We start from the raw sequence: 22,111 nt of genomic DNA on the forward strand, positions 1-22,111 counted from the left end.
TTTAGTTACTTCAGTCTTTCTTTAATTGAGCTTCAGTATCAAACTGCAGATCTCATCGGGAAACTGTAACAGCGATCTTGTTAGTTCTTCATTAGTTAACGAGACAACACCTGAAAGCTCTAACACGCTACAGCACGTTTTCTTCCGTCGAGATACCTTTTGATACTGCTCTAATGAAATTAAATGGAATTTACTGAAGTAAGAATTTGTTCCGTTCCTCCTGCTGTGAAGCCACTTCCACTGCAATCGGGTCAACTTGTTTAATTCCTTAAATAGTTAGGCAGGTGGAAAAACTTATTTTTGCATCAATTTTAGTTCACACACAGTAAATGCGGCCATGTACTATAGCTACTTATCTGTAAAGTCAACTGTTCAAACAAGGAAAAAGACAAAAGTTTTGCTGCCCGTTCTTTGTAAAATTGCTCTGCTTCTGTTCAGACTTTTGAGTTGCACTGTAGTGTGAGCTCACTCAGCTGTTTGCAAAATGAACTGATTTGTGTTCTAATATTTCCACTTAAAACAAAAAAAATCCCTTCCCTGTATTCTTTGTGTATTAAGTAACAACATAAAAATACTTCTTACCTAATAAAAAAAGGAAAACGTAATCTCTGAAAAAAATCTATGAAAACACATCTACCATAGCGGTGGTAGTATCCTGTTCTATGCGGGACATGGTAGACTTCTTGTTAAGAAAGACTACTAGCCAGGTAGATTTGAAACAAAACATTTTTTTCCTGGCAAATTAATAAAACTTCTCAAATAAGACAGACAAAGATAGGATTTGTATTTAAAGTGCTCTCTATCTGATGCAGCAAATACTTGGCCAGTATCCTTCTAGTCTCCAAGTAGCACTTTGCAGGTGATTAAAGAGGAGAGTTGGAGGGGAACAACATGAGTTGCTCTAAGTCACAGCCCATCTTGAAAGAGACTTTAGTGCCAGGTACTGCACTATTACCAGAACATAAACAAACCCTAACTTTGGGGTCAAAACATTGCCACGCAAACAAGTTCTTCCCACAACATGAAGAGAAGGCAGATGTTAGTGCCTGGGTTTTACAACTCCCGCAGTTAGAAAGCAAGCTCAGGAATTAGGAAATCCATTGAGGGAGAAAGCAGCAATCAAATGAACGCACGGCGAACGTCCATGGGGCGGCCCCGGCTGGGTCTAGGTGGAAACCTGTCATTGGGGCCAGCTCGTCCTGGGAGTGTAGGGTTTGCTCCAGGCAAGGAACCAATGGGGTCAAAATGTGGTCTGAATGGAGGAAACTGGCCTGGTGCTTCCCCTGGGCCAGGAATGAGTGAATTAATTGGGTCTCCAACATACGGAAGAGTTGGTCTCTCATCATATTCTCCACCAATGATCATTGGGGGATAGATTGGGTTTGATGGGAATGGGTTGGGAGGAAAGGGACCGGGATAAAATGGGTTGGGATGAAAGGGAATTGGATGAGGTGTCGGGGGCAGAAACATCATGTGCCTCCATCTCAAGGCCTCCTTCTTCTGTTTCAACTTCTTCTTGTATAGCTGCAGACAGAAACAAAAGTATTTTAAGGTTCACTGTGCCTCTTATTGATGTTTATTTTCTCCTACTCCAACCAAACTCAGTTTGTATTTACAGAACACCACATTTTAAAACTAAAACTTAACTCAAAACTACAGCCTCCCGAAGTCTAAGTTTTAGCCCTGAATTTTTCTCATGTAGACTAATCTCAGAAAGATTACATAGAGAAGTCACCTACTTCTTTCCAGTCAGTGTCACGTGGCCTTGCAATGGGATCTACAAGAGAAGCACAAAATTAAAATGAGCAATCTCTTTTAAGTAGCATTCATGCCAAGGATGCCTGCAGTTTTGTGGGAACATGCAGAAGGAGATGAAAAAAATATTTCTGGTCAATACATTTTTCATAGAGATAATGCGGTTTAAAAAAATAAAGCTGCAGGACCATTCAGTATGTAACCTACTCATGTTCTACATAAAACATCATCTCCAACACTTCTAAGAAATCCCAGGAACACCATTCCCATCTTTGATTTGTAACAGCACTTCTCTTTACCACCTTTTCAGTCTCTTGTGAGGGATTCTAGAGGGAATACCCCTTCTCTCCACTCTCAAATATCTGCAATAGCAAGTACATCTAAGTAGCAAGAGACACAGATGAAAACAACAAAAATTTGTACCACGTGATGGGCAGAACTATACGGTCCATGAGAAACGGCTCAGACAACTATCACTGTTTTTCATAACAAAAAAGAGAATATCCACGTGAATTCCATCTTGTCCGCTGTACTGGTTAGTACCACTAATGACTCTATTTGATGACAGTATTTAAAAATCAGGAGAGGTTACCTGAGGGACCTCTTATCAAAACGTAAGACCTAATACCCCTGTTAACATGAAAATGTGATTGGAGAAAACATGCGTCTCACCATGACCTCTGAAATCTCGCAGATACATAAACCTCCACAGAAGCTGATCATTGGAAGCTGCATAAAGATCACGGCAAACAGCAGACAGGGAGATGAGTGAACGGACATCCAGAAGTCTAAAAATCCGAAGCTTCAGCTCAAGAGGAAGGACCACTAACCCAAAAACATCCGGCAAGTTCAGAGCTACAAAGTGGAGGAAACAGAAGAATTACCTAAATGGTGCAGAGCTTACTGGGACAACCCTAAAGAAAAGAAGGACGTTATAACCTTTCCCTTAAATCATTCCCCTTTGATGCCTCCATTAAACCTTTCTCCAAAAGCACCATGATATGACTTCTTAGAAAACTGATCTCTTCCACCTTGCAGTACATTTATGGAGTGCACAAAATAAGCTAAACGGCACTTCATACTGAACACCACTGACTGCTGTAAACCTAAGAAACATGCCACATGCCTAACTACGTTTACAGGCTACAGAACAAAGGTTAAAGAAAAAAAGATCTGCCTGATTATAAGAGTCCATAAAAAACATATTAAATGCACGGCACGCGTTTCACATAAAACCTGCCTGCACTGAACTCTGGAGGGAATTCCACTGTGTCTTCAGAATACAAAGCTGAACTCTTTTATGGCAGTATCTATACACAGAAAGCCTGATTTCCTACTGCTTCACAAACACCAGCTAGGATTACTTCTTCCCATTCTTTCCAAGCAAGATTTTCTTGGTGTTAAGACTTCCAAATATGAGTGCTGCTCCAAAATTAGTGCCTCCTATTTTATTATGTTGGACCAAGACATTAAGAGGCAGATATCAGTGGTACGGCAGTAACACATGAGCGTACAACCTTTTGGCTTGCCTAGACCACACTGAGCGAAGAGGAATTGTCTTGGGCCACATATCAAATATATAATATAGTTAATGTATATAAGTAACAAAAATTCATTTTTTATTTTTTTTATTAAAACAAGAGCAACAAAACATAAAACTGGTGGGATATTTGATCCCGTTTCAGTGAAAGTAATGCATCAGTCCAGTTCAATTTTTTTTTGCCATCCTGAAACTTACTTTCAAATCCCTTTATCAAATCAGAAAACTGCAAATATTTTGCTGTTCACAGGACAGTTTAGCCAATGTATCAAAATGCACAGAATTATTTGCCATAACTTTAGTTAGCACTGCACTGCGCCTTCCCCGTGTCCTGGTTTCAGCTCAGTGTCGATTGCACACTGATGTACGGCTGCTGCTGAGCAATGAGTGCATGCCCAAGGCTGGGCCAGGCAGCTTAGCAGGGAAGAGCCTGCCATGATGGTGTGGCACAGGCTGGACACACCTACGGTTCTACTGTTGAACCAGTTCCACTAGTTGAGCCTTCCCAACAATATTCCGTTACATTTTGTTGCTGTGCAACAGATGGCAGTAGAGGGGCAGTCTGACAAAACAGCATCTGACATGGAAGTGCACATGAAGCAAAGGTGCGTCACTGAATTCTTCCATGCAGAAAAAATGGCACCCACTGACATTCACTGACACTTGCTGAACATTTATGGAGATAAAATAGAAGATGTGAGCACAGTGAGATGGCGACTGCGATGTGAAAGACAAGCCATGTTCTGAATGGCCACACATTGCTGTCACACAATGAAAGGAACAGTGTCTTTATCAGCTCATCTGTGCAAATCGGTGGATCACAAGGAGGGAACAATGTACAGAGCTGAGTATCAGTTTCAATTAGTTGGAAAAGATGGTGGCAACGCTGGAATACTGAAAAGTTTGTGTCAGGTGGCTCACCGAGGCTCATGCAGGAAAAGAAATAACAATGTATGAAAGTTTATCAGGACCTATTGAACCAATACTAGGCTGAAGGTGACAGCTTCCTGGATCGCATCATTACCAATCATGAGATGTGATGTCATCACTACAAGCCGGAGTCAAAACAGCAGTTCATGGAGTAGTGATATGTGAGTTCCACATCAAAATAAAAGTTCATGACGTAGCCTTCAGTGGGCAAAGTGAGGAAAGGGATGATTCTCCTGGATTTCCTGGGTCATGGACAAACCATCAACACTGACCGCTAAACACAACACTAACTAAGCTGAAGGCTCAAACTTGCAGAGTCAGGACAGCAAAGACAAACTTTCTCTTGCATCATGGTAATGTCAGGCCCCATACCAGTTTCAAGACAGTGGAGTACACTGCCTACCTTGGCTGCACTGTCCTACCACACCCACCGTATAATCTGGATTTGGTGCTTTCTGACTTTCATCTGTTTGGGCCAATGAAAGATGGACTGAGTGGGCAACATTTTTCCTGGCAACAACACTGTCACAGCAGCTGTGAAACAGTGGGTCACCTGCACTGTTGCAGATTTTTATAAGCACAGCATGTAGGCTCTTATTCATTGCACAGAAAATGCATAGCTAGTGGTGGTGACTATGTTGAAAAACAGTATTTTGTAGCTGAGAATTTCCTCTATGAAATAGTGTTATAGAGCTCTTCATATCTGTTGCAGTTTACATGGAAATAAACGGGAGGCATTACTTTCAGAGTGACCTACGTATAATGCTTTGACAAAGAAACGGATCAAAAATACAAAACCACTGCCACAAAACATCTGTGGCATGATTTTCCCATCACCAGGTAGGAAAACACAGCCATTCCATCTCAGACTCTTACGTGAGACTACAAAGAGTTTTTTATCTTGAGCAATCAAACATTAAAAATGGGAAATTATCATTACATTAACTTTTTTTTTTTAACATACAAAGATTAATCTCATTTCTTTAGAATGTCTGTTTTTTCTTACTCTCCATGTACCCACTGCTGAGCAGCTGTCTGAACTGTTTCTAACACGTCTCCCACAAGTACAGACTCCCTCCCTTTCTTCCATCCGCAAAAATCAAGTACCATCTCTCTCACCTTGTCGGGCAGCGGCCAGAAGAGAGTAAACCAGCTGGTCTTTAAAGAGACGGGATAATTTCTGTAGGTCTTTGTAAACACCTGCCACCTTTTCTATCAAATCAGAGAGATAAGAAGCTTAATTTCAAGGTTATAATGCGAGGATTATGCAAGAGCAAAAAAACCATGGCTTTCTTATAAACAGAATGGTGACCTGCTTGTCATCTTGATGGGCTCAGGTCTGCAGCTAGTGTGTGACAATCATGGAATAAGCAATTTATCAAGAAACTACAGCCTACTTCCATGGTAGGGCTAGGCTACCCTTTGGCCTTAGAAAGCGCCATTAAGAGAAAGACATGAGTTCTTCAAAAAAACAACTGGCTCTCAAGCTGTCAGAGCTTCTTTTATCAAATTTCAAAGCCCAGGTGGCACGCACCAATGTTGTAAATGTCTGCAACATTCATCGTTCTGACAAGAATGTTTTTCCATTCTGTTCTCCTAGGAAAGAAGAGCCAGAAGACTCTACCATTATCTTGGACACGTCAGTGCTCAGTTATTCCCCTACAGCCTTTTGACTAGCCTTGTACATCAGTAACTGGAGATCTGAGAGACACAGTGTAGGACACCAAGTCACCCTCAACTGGCAACAAAGAGGTTCATTAATGCATCATAAAACAAAAGGCTAGTCAGGCCTCTGCTCACAAAGGATCCATATCCTTCTGTCCTTCTCTCCCCCCACCTTGGATCTCCTCTAATTTTGGCATTCTGGAGAGAGCTATGTGGTTGGCACCTATTTTCTAACATAAATAACAGTTACAGTGTCACAATAAGAGTGCAGGTATCATCAACCTCTACAGTCCTCAGACACCAGGCAGAAAAAGAAGGTCTAGTCCAGCACTGCTGCCTCAGAAATTTACATTTACATTTAGGACTTCATAAATAACAGGCATTTGGGGCAAAGCATGGCTCAGCCTTTGCAAAATTCTTTCTTTATTCAGTTAATCCAAGAAATTCAAATTATTTTAGCAGCAAAACACACATAAATGGCTATACTCTGAATTCCTTTTACCATAAAGCGATAGCCCATCTAAACAGTGACCACATTTTTATTCTTCCTTGCTAACTTTTGCCTATTTAGTCCTCCACTTAATATCTCTCCTTATTGTGTCACTTCCCTACTTTTTGGTTTACTGTTACCAGTATTATAGCTCAAGCATACCTGGTTCCTGAAAGCAAACAAAGGATGCTGGCAGCAGCTGTATTCTCTTCACACCTTTAATCTCTTTGTTGATTTTCAACGTTGCTGCAAACACGAGGAAAAAAAAAAACATTTTCAAAATTGAAAACATATTGAGAGATGGCAAAGACCACTTTATTAGTGCCTTATTCTCAGAGGTACTTTACTTTTCTCCCTTACCAGCTCCCCTCAAGGAAAATACCAGTGACAGCCAGCAGTTAGATGAACAGAAATTTCAGAAAAATAAAAACAGAACTTGTAGTAGCAATGAATAAACAAAGATATCAGTGCCAAAAAATGAGCACTGTCATCAACAATCCTATCATGTGGAAAGAGATGCAATACAGCTAGGAGTGGTACACGGAGAGCCACTGTTATAACCCGGACATTAAAGACATATTAACTAATACATTATGAACTCTAGAAAAAGGCCCAGCAATCTTACTATGTGAGTGCTATATGCATGGCACACATGGTAGTTCCAAACAATCCTAAACCTAACCTGACTTGGAGAAAACATTTGATTATCATTTCAGAAAGCAAATTCTGTACACGTTCTGAGAAAATAGAATTGCTTGTGCCAATTTGTGTAAGCACATATGTCTACAAATATTCAAAGAAATCCTGAAATTAGAATCAAATTGCAAGTTAATATTGGTTCTGTAAGAATGTGGAATTGCTCGAAAGCTAAATAAAACATGAAAGAGCAAAACTACATAGTTTTTGAGACCACAGTCAGAATGTTCACGTGTTTCAGTAAGGACAACAAAGACCACACGTTAAAACTACGTAATATGTAGACTAGAAATGGTTTAAGTCTTGCAAAGAGTATGAGACTAAACAAAATGGATGAAATCTATCTCTTTTTAGTATTTACTGATGTGTACCGCAGTTCCTATGAAATAAAACCCATATTTTTACAACACTGTAATAAAAATGCCAATTGAATTCCCCAAACATTGTTCCATTCTCATTAGAGAGAAGGAAAAAATTTACACTGAGGCAAGAAACGTCAAGAATTTTCAGCATCAGGAAGTGACATCTCCTGCACCTCATCAACCTGGATAATGAAGTTGTGATTCTAAAGAAGTTTATATAAGTTTCATCTTGCTAAGCAATGGTGATATTTAGCAACCTGTATCCAGGATCAAAACTTTACTGATTTACCATTAATAGCAACAAGATCTCCCAAAGGCACACAAGTCAAACCAGCAGAACCTTCTTCACAAAGGGGATGCGTGTACTGTAGCTTGTAAACACCATTCCCTCTCCATTTCTCTGGCATGGACACTGCCTTGGCTTCTGTCCCCTGAAAATACACAGATAATACCGTCATTATTTTCAAATGGAAAAAGAGGACTAGAAGTTTGAAAATGCCAGAATTACGTTTGCAATTTAAATCTTAGTTCAGTCCCAATCTGCATTATGATACAGACTATAACTGCATGAGTACGTACCTTTTTTCACCAATACTAACAGCAAACCTAAGGAGAAAATGCAATTTCTCTCTTGTGCCAGTTTCTGGGAAGATTGTTCAGCACGTAGACTTACACTCACTGTATAAGTCTGTCCTTCACTTTGCCATTCAATCCAGCATTCTGACAACTCCTGAGTATATGTTAATTTTCTGCATTAAAAACATCTTATTGCACCTTTTCTGTGATCTCTGATAGGACCTGAAGATCATAGGTTGAAAACAATTTGAAAATCTCAGTCGATTAACAATTTTCCCTTCAATTTCAGTATGAAAATTCTCAGATGGAATCCCATAGGGAAGTACAACATAACCACGAGGACAAGCAGGCTTTCTCTTTCCTCTTAAACTCACACAAAAATTATTTTCCCTATTTCCAAGCCCACAAATTGACATAAACAAACTTTGCTCCCTGTGGAAAATGTGTTCGTTGCATAGTACTTCAGCCTATGGGAATGTTGTTAACAGATTTATTAAACTGGTATTGATCAAACAGACCTAAACCAATTCCATGTGTTTTTAGCACCACAAGGAAAAACAGAAGACCACCTTCTCTGGTAACAAGTCTTATCTTGCATGTTCAGTCACATAATAGTAAACATGTAACACAAGTCTGAAAACCTAAAGGGAAAAGATGAACTGAATGAACAGAGACAAAACTGTAGGTGCTCGAGTATGAGCTAGACACCTCTAGACATTAGTGAAACCAAAGCCTAACTGAACTCTGCTGAAGATGATGTAAGTTAAGTGACAATACTGAGGTAGACCTAGGCCTTGTTAGCCACCATTTGAACTGCATCCTATTGAAATGATACTCATGTTGAAGACAGCACTACAATTAAGTGCTACAATCCAAGCACACCTACACAAGCTTAAAAGTAAAATGCAGAAATGGGAGGTTATCAGCTGAGCTCCAGCTGAGGACTGAGAGGAACATGGAGGCAGGCCTCTTCTTTTACACCTAAAAGCTGCTCTAGTGTTTTAGTTCTTAGAATATTCCACAGTTTACTCACACTGACCGAGACACTTCCTTTTTGGTTGTGTACTTACCTGAGGTACATAGCCTGTCTCCATCATGAGAAGATGTACTAGGACAATCAAGGCATCAGTGGCACTGGTACACTCAGCAGAAAGGTAGAGTACCTCTAAGGAATGCGGAATCTCACCGTCAGCAGCCTCACTGCACAGCATAGGTTCGGAAGGATAGGAACCTGTACCTTCTTCCAGATCAACATCCTCAGGGACTAATCCAGAAGGAAATTCTAGGCTGGATCCTGCCTTCAAGACACAGCAAAAGATACCTTCATTCAGAAAATTATACCATCAGTATTACTCGTCTGTTGGGCAGTCTTCATGGGCACCAAGTCTACACTACAGATCTCCCACGTAACTTTTATAGACTCGATTCATCTCCATTTTCCAGCATCCCAGTTGGAGACTGGGATTACACACACGGCCTTCGTATTTTTTCAATATTTATAATGGAAGTCCTTCATAGAAAGGTCTGTCATTTTCTTGCAAATCGATAGTAACTTATTAAACATTCATCAGAATTCTTGCAACACATACGGGAACAATTATCGTGGTACCCCAACACGCATAGCAAGGAACCAACATGATTAACTCAGACTCCTTAGAAATCCAATAGGCTTAAAAAGCTGAAAGAATCATTAACTGAATGCATCTACTGACACTTGAGGAAGATTGTGGCGTTATTGTTGTTTCCTTTCCTGCATGGGCTTGCATGCCCACAGCGCCAATGCGCTGGGGGCACTTTGTTCCTGGCAAGAACCAATGGGACAATGGTCCAAATACATTCTCCTTCACTACTTAGAATTTTGTTGATCCTAAATCTTAATTCCTATATTTTGAAATAATAATTTATATGTATTTTTAGCAATACTTCTCATGAAAAGGTTGTAGTAAGTGATATTTTGCATTTGACAATTAATCCAAAATAAATGAACCAATAAGCAACTTCCCAAGCTCCTGTCTAAAAGGGATAAAACCATATAATGATATAGTAATGAGATAGTTACACATAATGAGATAGGCACCAAGCAGCATGGCACCTAGGGCCCCTTCTAGAAAGACTCCTTTCACCACAGGACTCAGCAGCTGTTAGATGCAGTTATCTGCTTAATTATTTTATCTACAGTCACAAAGGAATCACTGAACAATATGCAAAAGATGTGCCTATTAACCAGAAATAAGAGTGTGAGTTCATATAAATGTACACTTCTGAAGCACAAGGCAGGAGCTACCTCAGCAATGTCTACATGCACAAAATCAACAGATCTCCCATTCCACAGCAGGCCGTCCTCCATAAGGAACTGTTATAACCATGATAAAAGAATCACGCACTCAACTCGTGAGTGGTATTTCAGTATCTGTTGCATTTGTGTGGTACCTCGAATAAGTTTTTACAGGGCAGCACTGAGGCAGCTCATACTCCTAACTTCCTTCAACAAAGTGCATGTTCCAGCAAAAAAACATGCAATCCTGTAAAAATGTAAAACCCAAAACATCTCACGATCTCTCTCGGAACTGGGACATAGCTAGTACACGACAGAGACAGATTTCCATCCAAATAACTGGCTACATATCAGACAAGCATGAGGAGACAAATATTCTGAAGAGATTCTTTGCTATGCAGTGTATCACCTGATGTAACATACCTCATCTTGAGTCATTCCGGCCAATTGTCATGTACTTACCCTACTGTCACTCTTTTGAGCTTCCACTTGAGCTTTCTGTTTGTCAGACTGTTCACTCTGCCTTTCTTCTTTCGGACCGTCAGCCTGACTTCTGGGGGTCAAGGTGGATGTCTCACGACCATTCTGAAGTGAGGGAGGACTAGAAGATGCAGGAGGAGGTAGGCTGGATTTGGCATCTGTTTCTTCTAGTAATAAACATATCAAATCGCCAGGAACAATCCCATATGAAGCTAACGTCGTCTCGTCTTCTGTAAGAGCATCTTTGCCATTCAATGTTATTGAAAACTCTGTATCAGAACTGCAAAATAACAGAATAAGGAAATGTGGTTGGCTGCATTTGGGTAGCTGTACACAGAGGTACAATTAGAAATGCATACTGTGTACTATAATAGTTCTATTCCATTGGGTTTTAATTCATCAATAAGGTTCAGCAAGGGCAACTGTAAAGTCCTACACCTGGGGAGGAATAACTGCATGCACTGGTGCAGGTGAGGGGCTGACCTGCTGGAAAGGAGCTCTGTGGGAGAGGGATCTGAGCGTCCTGGTTAGCAACAGGTTGGCCATGAGTCAACAATGTGCCCTTGTGGCCCCGAAGGCCAAGGGTATCCTGGGATCCATTACAAAGAGCGTGGCCAGCAGGTCAAGGGAGGTAATCCTCCCCATCTCCTCTGCACTGCTGAGGCCACATCCGGAGTGCTGTGTCCGGGTCTGGGCTCCGCAGCTCAAGAAAGACAGGGAACTTCTAGAGAGAGCCCAGCAGGGGGGCACCGAGACAATGAGGGGCCTGGAGCATCTCCCTTATAAGGAAGGGCTGAGAGCCCTGGGACTGTTCTGCTTGGAAAAGGCTGAGGGGGTATCTTATAGGTGCTGATAAGTACCTAATGGGTGAGAGTCAAATGGATAGGGCCAGGCTCTTTTCAGTGGTGCCCTGCAACAGAACAAGGGGCAATGAACACAACCTGGAACACAGGAAGTTCCACATGAACATGAGGAAAAACTTCTTTACTATGAGGTTGACAGAGCACTGGAACAGGCTGCCCAGAGGTTGTGGAGTCTCCTTCCCCAGAGATACTCAAAACTCACCCACTTTGCTGCATAAGCTACTGTAGGGAACCTGCCTTAGCAGGGTGTTAGATGATCTCCAGAAGTCCCTGCCAAACCCTACAATTCTGATTCTGTAATAATCAGCAGTACGCTACAGCAAGAGTGAGGAAATAACTACAGTTTGAAGTTTTTTCTCTGATTTTCTCTCCACGTGCACTTTAAGTAATGGTAGCTGCTTAACAGGTACAACTTCATTACCGTAACTGTTCATAAAAGAATTATGAAGGAAAGTAAATGGTCACTGAACCCGAGCCATTCATCCTCCTCCAGAACAGGCCACTTCTGGAGGTGTTTATCAGCTGAGGCAACAGGTTTGACTATGGAGACTGCCAGCAGTTCCTCACACGTGGAACTTTTTGAGCTGTCTTAGCCCAGAGACTTTCCCTCTCTGTAATATGTGAAATGGACACTCAGCCGAACCCTCTGTGAGACGAAGGCCGCACAGCGGTGCTCAGTCAGTCCTAAGAGAGTCACAACCCGTATCCCAGAGGCAAGCACTCCCCACAGTACACCTTCCTTTCCCGTTCCGATTCTGACAACCGGGAAGCAAAACTTTTCTGAAGTTTTTATTAAGTTTCGCCTCACAACTACTCGTGACGCGCCCCCGTGGGCCGAGTGACGCCTCGCCCTACTCGGGGCCAGGCCCCGCGCGCCTCTCGCACTCCTCTGCACCCCTCCCCGCGGGGGGGGGGGCAGCGCCACGTCTCGGGGAGGCGGGAAGAGGAGAGGAGAAATGGGCCGGGCCGCCCCGACCCCACCCTGAGTGGCACGGCCCCGCTCCGCAGCCCCCCCTCCCCCGCCACGGGATGGTTCGCTCCGCGCGCTACCTGTAGCCCCAGGCGGGAAGCAGGGCCCGGCGGAGCTGCGCGCGCAGCTCCCCCAGCGTTGGCTCCGCCCCCTCCAGCTCCAGCGGCGCCGTTCGCTTCTGCAGCCGCACGCGAAGCTTCATGGCGGCGGGGCCGACGGGGCTGCGCGCCCGCCCGCCTGCCTGACGCTCCGAGCAGGCCCCCGCCGCCTCACGATGGTGGCGGGCAGCGGGCGCAAGGGCTGCCGGGGCGTGGCGTGGCGTTGTTTGGGTTGGCGCGGCGCCGCCTCAGCCCCGGGCCGGCCCCGCCTCCGGCCGGCCCCGCCCCCGCTGCCCGAAGAACGGTTGCTCGGTGTGCCAAGATGGCCGCCGTCGGTGGTGTGGTGCACGGGCTGCTGCTGCTGCGCATGCGCAAGGGTGGTGCGTCGTGGCGGGGAGGTATGAGATGTGGAGGCGGTCGTCACCACTATGCCGACGAAATTATGTCCATCAAAAGCAAGGAGAGAAAAGAGAACGCAATGAGAGGGGAACATGAGCACTGTGCCTGCCAGGAACTGCTTTCCTTAGTCTTGGAGATGGTTGGCTCTGAAGTGAGGCATGGTCCTTCAACAGTGTGACCATCTTCCAATGGCTGTGGACATCCTTCTCTCTTTTGCCTTTCAGTGTTGTTTCTGTCACAGCCACCTCCTGTGTTTCCACTGTGCTCTTCTGAGAATTAAATGTTCATTGCTTTATTTCCAGCAGAAGTGCTGTGTTAGTCACTTGCACAAGCTAAAGGAGTGTGAAGTGAGATGCTTCTGTTTTTTAGGACCTGGCTGCGCTAATTGATCGTTGTCAGTTAACCAGCTAATAAGCATCTCTGCTGCCATTCTGACAAATTTTCCTTTGAATTAATTTTAAGTCATGTCTCAGGTTCAGACATGTTATGCCCACAGCTGTAAATATTAAACAGGAAAAATGGAGATATAAAAGGCTGAAATGGTTTGCAGAGCTTCCAAGTTGGCCTGTGCCCATTTCAAATGGCCCAAGCCCACTGTCTTATTTTTGTAATAAAAAGGAAATTATTTGATGAATAATATTTTTCTCTAATATTTTGATTCTCTTTTGTATGTAGGGGAGGGATTTCCAGTAATCAAGTATAAAACTGACCTTGGGCTAGGCAAGGCACTCTGCCAAAATAATACTGAAATCATAGAACCATAAAATGGCTTAGGTCAGAAGAGACCTTAAAGATCATTGATTTCCCAGCCTCTGCCACAGGCATGGCTGCCACCCACCAGCTCAGGCTGCCCTGGGCCCCATCCAACCTGATCTTAAGCGCCTCCAGGGATGGGGTATCCACAGCTTCTCTGGGCAGCCTGGGCCAGTGCCTCACCACCCTCTGAGAAAAGAATTTCTTCCAAGCATCTAACCTAAATCTCTTTAGTTTAAAGCCATTTCCCCTTCTCCTGTCACTGTCTAACCATGTATAAAGTCGCTCCTCTTCCTGTTTATAAGCTCCCTTCAAATATGAGAAGACTGCAATGAGGTCTCCCTGGAGCTTTCTCTTCTCCAAGCTGAACAATCCTAACTCCCTCAGCCTTTCTTTGTAGAAAAGGTATTCCAGCCCTCTGATCATCTTCGTGGCCCTCCTTGGGACCCACTCCAACAGCTCCATATTCTTCTCATGCTGGGGACCCCAAGTCTGGATGCAGTACTTCTGTGCTTACAATTTTGAATAAATGGTTGTGTACAGAAGAGTTTCAGTATGGTTCACTTTATCAGAATTGGTAACTTTTATTAGTCTAATCCATTAAAAAAAGACTGTAAGATACGGTGACAAAAGACAGTTCTTTGTCAGTGTTAAGTAGCTGAAAACATGATTTTCACAATTTTCATGAAATCAGCATAGTTTCTCAATTCAAGTACTGCCCACACACATAGTCAGTGTGAAAAACAATAGAAACAATTTCACCAAAGAAGTAAAACTATTGAGAGCTCTACTGGTAAAATTTAACTTGAGAAACTTGAAACTTAATATATCTGTAGTCCCACTGACCTGCAGTCTATTTCCCATGGCAGAGGAGGGCTATAAAAAGTAAAGGTCTCTTTGGTTCATTTACGTGCCTTATGGAATATCTTTTTTTTCTGAAGCTGAGTGCAGTAATAAAGTTGTGAACCAGTGGACCTTTTCCATCATTTTTCTTTCTGTACTTACCACTACAAAGATTGTATTTTATAAGATATAAAAATATGTATGTGTGCATATATATTAACCCTTATGATTCTGATTCTGATACTTTGAATATCTAAGGTCACACTGAAAGATGGCAGAAATGGTAGGATAAGCAGAAGGGCATGGAGAAGGCAGTATCATCCAGAGATTTGTGAATGTCCAGGATACCATTGTGAGTGTGCTACTGGGGGAGGATGTTCAAATCTAAGCCAGTGGAAAGAACTTCCTAGCTTCTTCCAGCTTGATGGTGGTCAACTTTACTCCTAAAATGTATTTTAAATCCTTTATACTAGTGTTAAATAGCTAATACCTTTAGCAAAGCTCTGCTTTACAACATCTCAGGTTGGGTGCTGGTCCTTACACAGCATCTGAAGCTTCCTCATCTGGCTCTTAACTGCCTTACTCCCAATGAAAATCTTAGCCATATGGTGCTCAGGACCTACCACTGGGCTTTCAAGGGTTTGCCAGATTGCTTTAAGCCCTTTTCACTACCACCACGTTTTCTTTGATTTGTGATTTAATAGATTGCAGTGTAGGTTTCTGTAGTAGGAGGAGGCAGTGGGGCCACTGGCAGCCTTATTCTGTTTCCTGAGCCTACAGAAAGTGCTTTTTTGGACTTAGCACGGAGTGTCACTCACAGTGCTTCTTCCATTCCTGCTGAAAGTCTTGTGAGTGTCATCATTTCTGTGAATGACTCCTCAGAAGGAACTGAACGTGCCACCTTCCAAAGTGACCATCCGTGACAGACTTCACTATTATGGGACGTGAAAAAGCAGCACCCAGTGCTGCCTGTCAACATAAAAGTAGGGTATTTGTCTCTGACTTAGGATGACCCAGCAGCACTGCATGGTGTATAACTACACAGGTAAGATTATATAGGTATGATGCAGTGCCATGTGGGCTAGTAGGTGAGAAAACACCCCAAAATATAGTAATTATGAACATGTCTGCACAAATCTAAAAGCAAATTTACTGCAAAGGATAATCCAAAAAGGGATTGCTTACTGTGATTGATTGTATCAAACACTGCAGAGTAACATTTGATATGATTGCATGTTACCTTAGGCAAACCCACACATATTAATTGCAAGTAAGATCCTTCTACAGGTAGAACCTAAAAAAGGTATCATAAAAAGCGCAGCTTTCAGTGGTGGTAGGTGCATGTCTTAGGCAGCTCAGGAAAGAGTTCTTCCGTTATTATCTGCAATTGCCATGAATTGGGATAGAGTCTTCATTTTGCTGTTAATAGGTAACTCCATGCCAGAACTGGCAGCCAGGATTCCGCTCATGGGAAATCTGTCTACTACGCTGGTAGAAGAACACTCTACTGTATAATTTATATTGCTTTCCTTCATCATTGTTGACTGAAGGTCAAAGTACTCCTCTACGGGAGGCAGTGAAAAATTTGACAGAGGTGTCTGAATCAGGAATGTCCATCTGGACATCCTTCAAGACCAATTGGCTGCTATACTGTCTTTTCTCCAATGCTGTCAGCTATAATGTAGGAACCTTAGATTGGAGAGGAACCTGAGTCACAGAATAAATGATCTTAGATATCTTAGGCAATCATGTCCTATATAAGATTTTCTAAGTTTATCAAGGAAATCTGAAGGTCTTTGTAGATCAGACTACCTCTCACAAGCACGTTAATGCTTTTGTTCTTTATATATTTATTTTCACTATTGAACTACTGAAAGCTGTGTGCAGAGCAAAATTCTTTGAAGTGACACCTCAGAGAGAGAGTTTGATATCTTTGCATTGACAGCACCTTTGCAATTCTTAGCTGTGAGGCCAGTGTGCAGTGTGAGAACACTGACTTCTTTGTTAAATGAACTTCGTTAAAAGTGAATCAAGTAGTCCTGGTTCAGGTACTAGAACAGGATAGTTGCAGAGATCAGGAATGCAAACTAAATGGCTTCAAGCAGTGGAAAGTGTGTGTTTGTTTTCCATCAGCTTATCAAACAACTGCCTTTCAACATAATTATCCGTCATAAATGAGTTCTGTATAGGCACTGCAGCTATGTTTTTTTTTATTTTGTGGCCCGGCACAGATTAGTAGTTCTCTGGCAGCTACACTCCAAGGCTTTCCAGTGGCAGCAGAGAGCAGAAGATCACCTGGTTTTATGTCCTTTAGCAAACTTCTGTCTGTATCATTTGTTGGATATTTTAAGCATTCCAGGCAACATCTCCCTCCCAGTAACCATACAAGTGTTGTATTCCTTTTCCCTTGAGTGATTTTCCATATGGAATATCATTGTATAGGAAGGGTTAAAAACATGAAGCTATTGAGTCATTTTGATTTGATATTGCGGAGTGAGCTGCGGAAAGCATACCTATTCCTGAGCGTGCTGCTGAGTAACTAGAAGAAACAGAGCAAGGAAGAAACTGAAAATTCTAATCCCAGTTCTGTGCTACAGCAGAGAGATTGTGAAACTAAATGCTCTTTCTGGAGTGCAGGTTGGGTTTATACTATTTTTACTGTTGCATTTGAGAACGGTTTATCTTGTGTTTCTTAACTATTGAGATTTCTTTCCTGATTTTTTGGAAGTGAAAGAAGTTCTTCTGTGGGCAGCAACTAAAAAGTTTGTGCAGGGCCAAGACGAGACGTTGACAACATTCTTTTTCATGGATATTCTAAATGTTGATCAATTTAAGATAGTGTGTTTTATGGCTGTGTTAAATCTGTATGAGACAATAATAGTGACATTTTTTGTATCAGAAGCTTTTGTTCTTAGTCAGGCTTCAGCTGTTATCTTTATTGCAAGTTTTATTTAAACTTTTTTGCAGACTTCACAAGGGAGAACTCTAAATGTGATATCTGCATACTGGTGAGTAGAGTACTTCATTAGGGTGAGACAAGTACACAGACTGAAGCAAAACAGTTTTTCATCTTTTTCCTTTATTTAAGGTACTTGAACACTCTATCTCTGAGAAGACAAAAGAATTAAGAGAATTATTTATATAGAGTAGTTGCTTGGTATGTGCTGTTACTGAAGATAAAAATCAGCAATTTGTCTATCATCTATTGTCATCAACAATGAAATTGGCAGCTCTGATTTAGATTATCAGGCAGCTGACAATTTCCATCTCCTTAGTTCTGTCTGTTGTGGTCATCTGACTAAGCTTGTACAATCAACCCTGGCATATGACAGAAGCTTTGGCCTTTGATGAAATCGAGAATATCAGCCTTGGAGTGTGAAAGTAAAGCTTGTTGATTTGGGAAAACAATATGAAATGATACCGTCTTTTAGGACCATGGAAGTTCAGTTTGTTCTTTCAGCTTCACACCTGGGATACATTAAAGAGCCAAACAAAAGCATGTCTACAAAGCAAAGTTGTAACTAAGGTTGCTGACTTTTGTTCCGCAATGGCAATGAAATTCAGTGACAATGATGTACGTCACCTACATTAGTAAATACGTAGTACGTATCTGTGTTATTTAATGATATAAAAATATTTTTGGTTTTATATTGATTTTTAATTGGCTTCATAGAATTAGGCTAGAAAAGGTGACATTTGCAGGAAAAGCTAAGCTATTTTTTGGAAAAATGTTAGCGTTTGTGACTCCAGATGGCTGTTTTACATAACATTGCTACTTTAAATTAATTCTTCAGGTTGTGTTGATTAAAATAGACAAAATCAAAGAAGCATAAAAACTAGAGATGGAAAGACCACTTAAAGAGGGATTTTCAAAATTTGTCACAATTTGGATTATATTTTCAGATTTATCCATTTTTTTCCCGAAGCCACTTTTTATTGCCACTTTTTATTTTATTTTGGGGGGCATTTTCAGAAGAATTCCTTCAGAGATCTATTGTTGGAGCAATATTGATAATGCATTTTTTCTATTTTACAGTTCAGAAGTCCCTTGAAAAGCAGTATTTTATGACATACTGGGTAAACGTCTCATGGTTATCCACCCTTGTCCTAATTTCTTTGAGGGAACAATGACAGATAAAGATTTTTTGTGACTCATGGTGTGCATCGTTTACAATCACATTTGCATCATAAATGTTGTTGACAGGTCCCAGTGACAAAGGTGAGAAGATGCGAAAGATGTGGTATTCTTTCCTGCCATGTTTGCTGGTTTTACAACTTGAAGCTAATCCTGGTCTTAAAGTGAGAATTACTCAGAAAGGGCTGGACTATGGTATGTCTGACACTACCAGAAGTTAATTTACGATAAATTCTCTGTGAAGAGAATATAGTTCTTTAAAAAGATGCAGCGTAGAAGCCTGGTCCTTAAATATTGAAACAGAATATATTCCTTTTTCACCTCGCAGCAGAACACCCTTTGTCTCTTCTCTCACTTAGTCTCCTTTTTTAGGACTCAGGGTATGAATTTATCCTTGAATTTGGGATTGCATGCTCCTACAGTCCAACAGTGTTTCTATTACACTCATCTTTACTCTCTTAGAACTAGAAATATACGGTCATCTAATTGTTTCTTTTTAAAAAGTGCTAAAATCTTGATTGAAAGTGTGATATTTAATTGAAGATAATGAAGATACAACTGAAAAAAAAAAGCTTCCAATCTTGGAACCATCTTGGTTCCATCTTGGAACCGCACACTTTTGCTGTCATTCTTCTGTATGAGGTGAGATAGAATCTGCATGTGCTGTTCTTTCAAAAAAGATGTAGTAACCATCTGCTGTAATTTTGACCTTTAACAGAACATCAGCGATCTTGTACTCAGCACTCCTAATCTCTACAGTATATTTTCCTTACTCTTTCTATTCAGGCTAGCTCTCACTGCCTCCTACCGAAGGCGTAATCTGTGGGCGTGGAGGGCAGTCACTACGATTTCAATTGTTTACAGAATTAATATTAATAATAAAGGTTAACAAGGTACAAATTCAACAAAGGCTGGGTCATGCTAAGGATTAATCATTGTTTATGTACTGTACACACTGACAACTAGACAATGGACTTGTGAGATGAAAAGTAGAAGCTTGGGGCTTATGAGTCCAAGATGAAAGCAAGGATCAGGTCTACTTATTTCTCTGTATGAACATTGTTTTTAAGGCTTTTGGGGAGTTAAGAAGTGCAGGGCAAACATCAGTCATCTAAAACAGAACTGTTCTTTATATCTTTTTATAAAACACAAGGAAAAGCACTCCCTAGACATCTCTATTGCCTTTAGAAATGAAAATTCAGTCTGCTATTTCTTAATATGAGCCCAGCAGTAGTTGTGACATTCAGCATGGCTTTCAAGTGCCAAAGGAATAGACTAACCCTGAGTTAGTGGTTGGGGATAACAACAGACATTAACAGTGACTCTGCCAATGGTATTTCTCATATTTGAAAAGCATGGTGCCTGTCATGCCTTTTCCTTTAACATGAGATTTGAAGGCTGAGTCAATAGATCCTCCCTGCGCACTCGTTCTGCCTGAACCTTGAGAGAGACTCCATCTGAGGTCACTGGCTGCTCTCATTTAGAACCATAAGTGAGCTATAGGGTATTTCTGTCACACAGAGCCTGTATTTTGCTTTTGAGGAAGTAATTTCCAGGGAATCATAATGAGTTATCATTGATCATAATTGTTTGCTTTTTTAATACACTGAATTCTGAAGGGGAAAACAAAAAAGCAAACTGTTTTTTATTCAGCAGCTGTGAATAAAAAACTTCTTTAGCTCTAAAGCTAAAGAAACTTATGTAAAAAAATGTATTTGACATACCAACACTTCATATGCATATGTTCACACTTTTTACATAAGTAAGGACTATGCATGTTGGTCATCTTGTCACTTCTTAATGGGCCTCTTCATTCAACAGGTATAAGACAATCTGAGATAAATGTGATGACCAAGTATTTCCAAGGTTATCCACATTGTGTGTGAAGTGAAGGGAGTAGAACAGTTTCAAAAAATCGGTAAGAGTTCTAGAATGTAAAATACAAGTCAAGATCGTCGTGATCTTGAATTAAATGATTCATATGGGGGCAACAGATGCAGACGTGTAAGTAGTTGGAAAGAGGTCTAGGTAAGGGTTTAAGAATGAGATAGTTTTCAGAACTAAGTGATTAAATTATTTGTCAGTATATCTGGACCTTTGCATGCCATAATCTGGACTGCAAGGTGTCCGATTTCCTCTGTCCCACTGTAGGCAGAAAGATTGGGATAGAACTACTGAAGCAAAGAGTATTGAAAGAGACCTTCCCAAGCTGGAGTGGGCAGGAGAGTTTCTCACTTGTGAAGGTGAATTATACAATCTCAAGGTAAGTGAAGGAAATGCATTTCAAAGCTTTAGGATGAAACAGCTCCACAGTGATAATTATGCAGCCTTTTTTGTTGTTGTTCAGTACAAAATTTTAATGGTTCATCTAACTGCTGAAGCAGTTTTATAAGTATTTCAGAGAATCACACACTCATAGGGGTTGGAAGAGTCCTCAAAATCATCTAGTCCAACCCCCTACTAAAGCAGGTTGCTCACAGCATGTTCCACAGGAAAGTGTCCGGATGGGTTTTGAATGTCTCCAGAGAACAAGACTCCACAGCCTCTCTCGGTAGCTTGTTCCAGAGCTCTGCCACCCTCAAAGTAAAGAAGTTTTTTCTCATGTTCGTATTTCCTTCTACCCTACTCAGAGATGAGCTTAAAAGAGCCTTTGAAAGAGCTCTTTGGCTGTTTTATTAGTTGATTTGTCCCAGAGTTCGGAGCAAGACAGTTGTACATGTAGATATGACACAGCGGGAAAAATGGATGGGAAAAAGGGAAAAACTGGTGTTATTAACCATCTGCTACTATGAAGGAGATGTAGCAGTGATTTGTTTGAGCTTCATGAGAGAAAAGCCATCATGAAAGGGTAGGATGAAAATGTGTGTAAGGGGATGATGTATCTGAGCTGATGGGACAGGAAGATGACTTTTGCAGAATCTTTTTGAATAGATTTGCAATGGCTAAAATAGCATTTTCATTGGGTAAGGCTGTACTTTTATTTCCTGCTGAGGAAAACTGTGTACTGGGAGCAGCCTGTAGAGTAAAAGGTTTGTGGAGCTTCCTACGATATTCCCAAACAAGGAAAGTAGTAGAAAAGCACATTGTTTTACCACCTTCATTCCCATCTTTCTGTTTAAGCTTTTCCAATATACTGTAACCAGAAAAACAGTAATTTCTGTTTTTTTAATACTATTTCCAAGTAAATTTCTGCTGCCCAGTAGTATTTCACTTCATTTATTCATTTCATTTTCATTTACTTATAAATTACCCAGAGCAAGAAATAGCATTCTGGGACACAT

General features: G+C 41.3%; 2 protein-coding genes across 3 annotated transcripts in view; one reads left to right on the top strand and one right to left on the bottom strand.

Annotated features, from left to right (window-relative positions):
• Positions 1 to 12,948, bottom strand: FBXO7 (F-box protein 7). 2 transcript variants are annotated; one of them, XM_021386430.1, is made up of 9 exons: positions 12,683 to 12,948; positions 10,752 to 11,049; positions 9,085 to 9,312; positions 7,728 to 7,869; positions 6,543 to 6,626; positions 5,345 to 5,437; positions 2,434 to 2,610; positions 1,740 to 1,777; positions 1 to 1,524 (listed from the first exon to the last, which is right to left on the bottom strand). In XM_021386430.1, the coding sequence occupies exons 1-9, from the start codon at positions 12,802 to 12,804 to the stop codon at positions 1,120 to 1,122; spliced, it is 1,587 nt and encodes a 528-aa protein (XP_021242105.1). In that variant the 5' UTR covers positions 12,805 to 12,948; the 3' UTR covers positions 1 to 1,119. The 2 variants fall into 2 exon arrangements, with proteins under 2 accessions (XP_021242105.1, XP_021242096.1); XM_021386421.1 differs by having other exon boundaries at positions 2,428 to 2,610.
• Positions 12,813 to 22,111, top strand: part of LOC110393531 (BPI fold-containing family C protein-like) — a 24,735-nt gene continuing 15,436 nt past the window's right edge. The window contains exons 1-3 of the mRNA XM_021386459.1: positions 12,813 to 13,098; positions 18,900 to 19,025; positions 20,982 to 21,093. Coding sequence (XP_021242134.1) covers positions 13,023 to 13,098; positions 18,900 to 19,025; positions 20,982 to 21,093 — 314 coding nt within the window. The 5' untranslated portion in view covers positions 12,813 to 13,022. The remainder of the gene's footprint in view (positions 13,099 to 18,899; positions 19,026 to 20,981; positions 21,094 to 22,111) is intronic.

This window comes from Numida meleagris, chromosome 1 (genome assembly GCF_002078875.1).
Source record: "Numida meleagris isolate 19003 breed g44 Domestic line chromosome 1, NumMel1.0, whole genome shotgun sequence".
NCBI lineage: Eukaryota > Metazoa > Chordata > Aves > Galliformes > Numididae > Numida > Numida meleagris.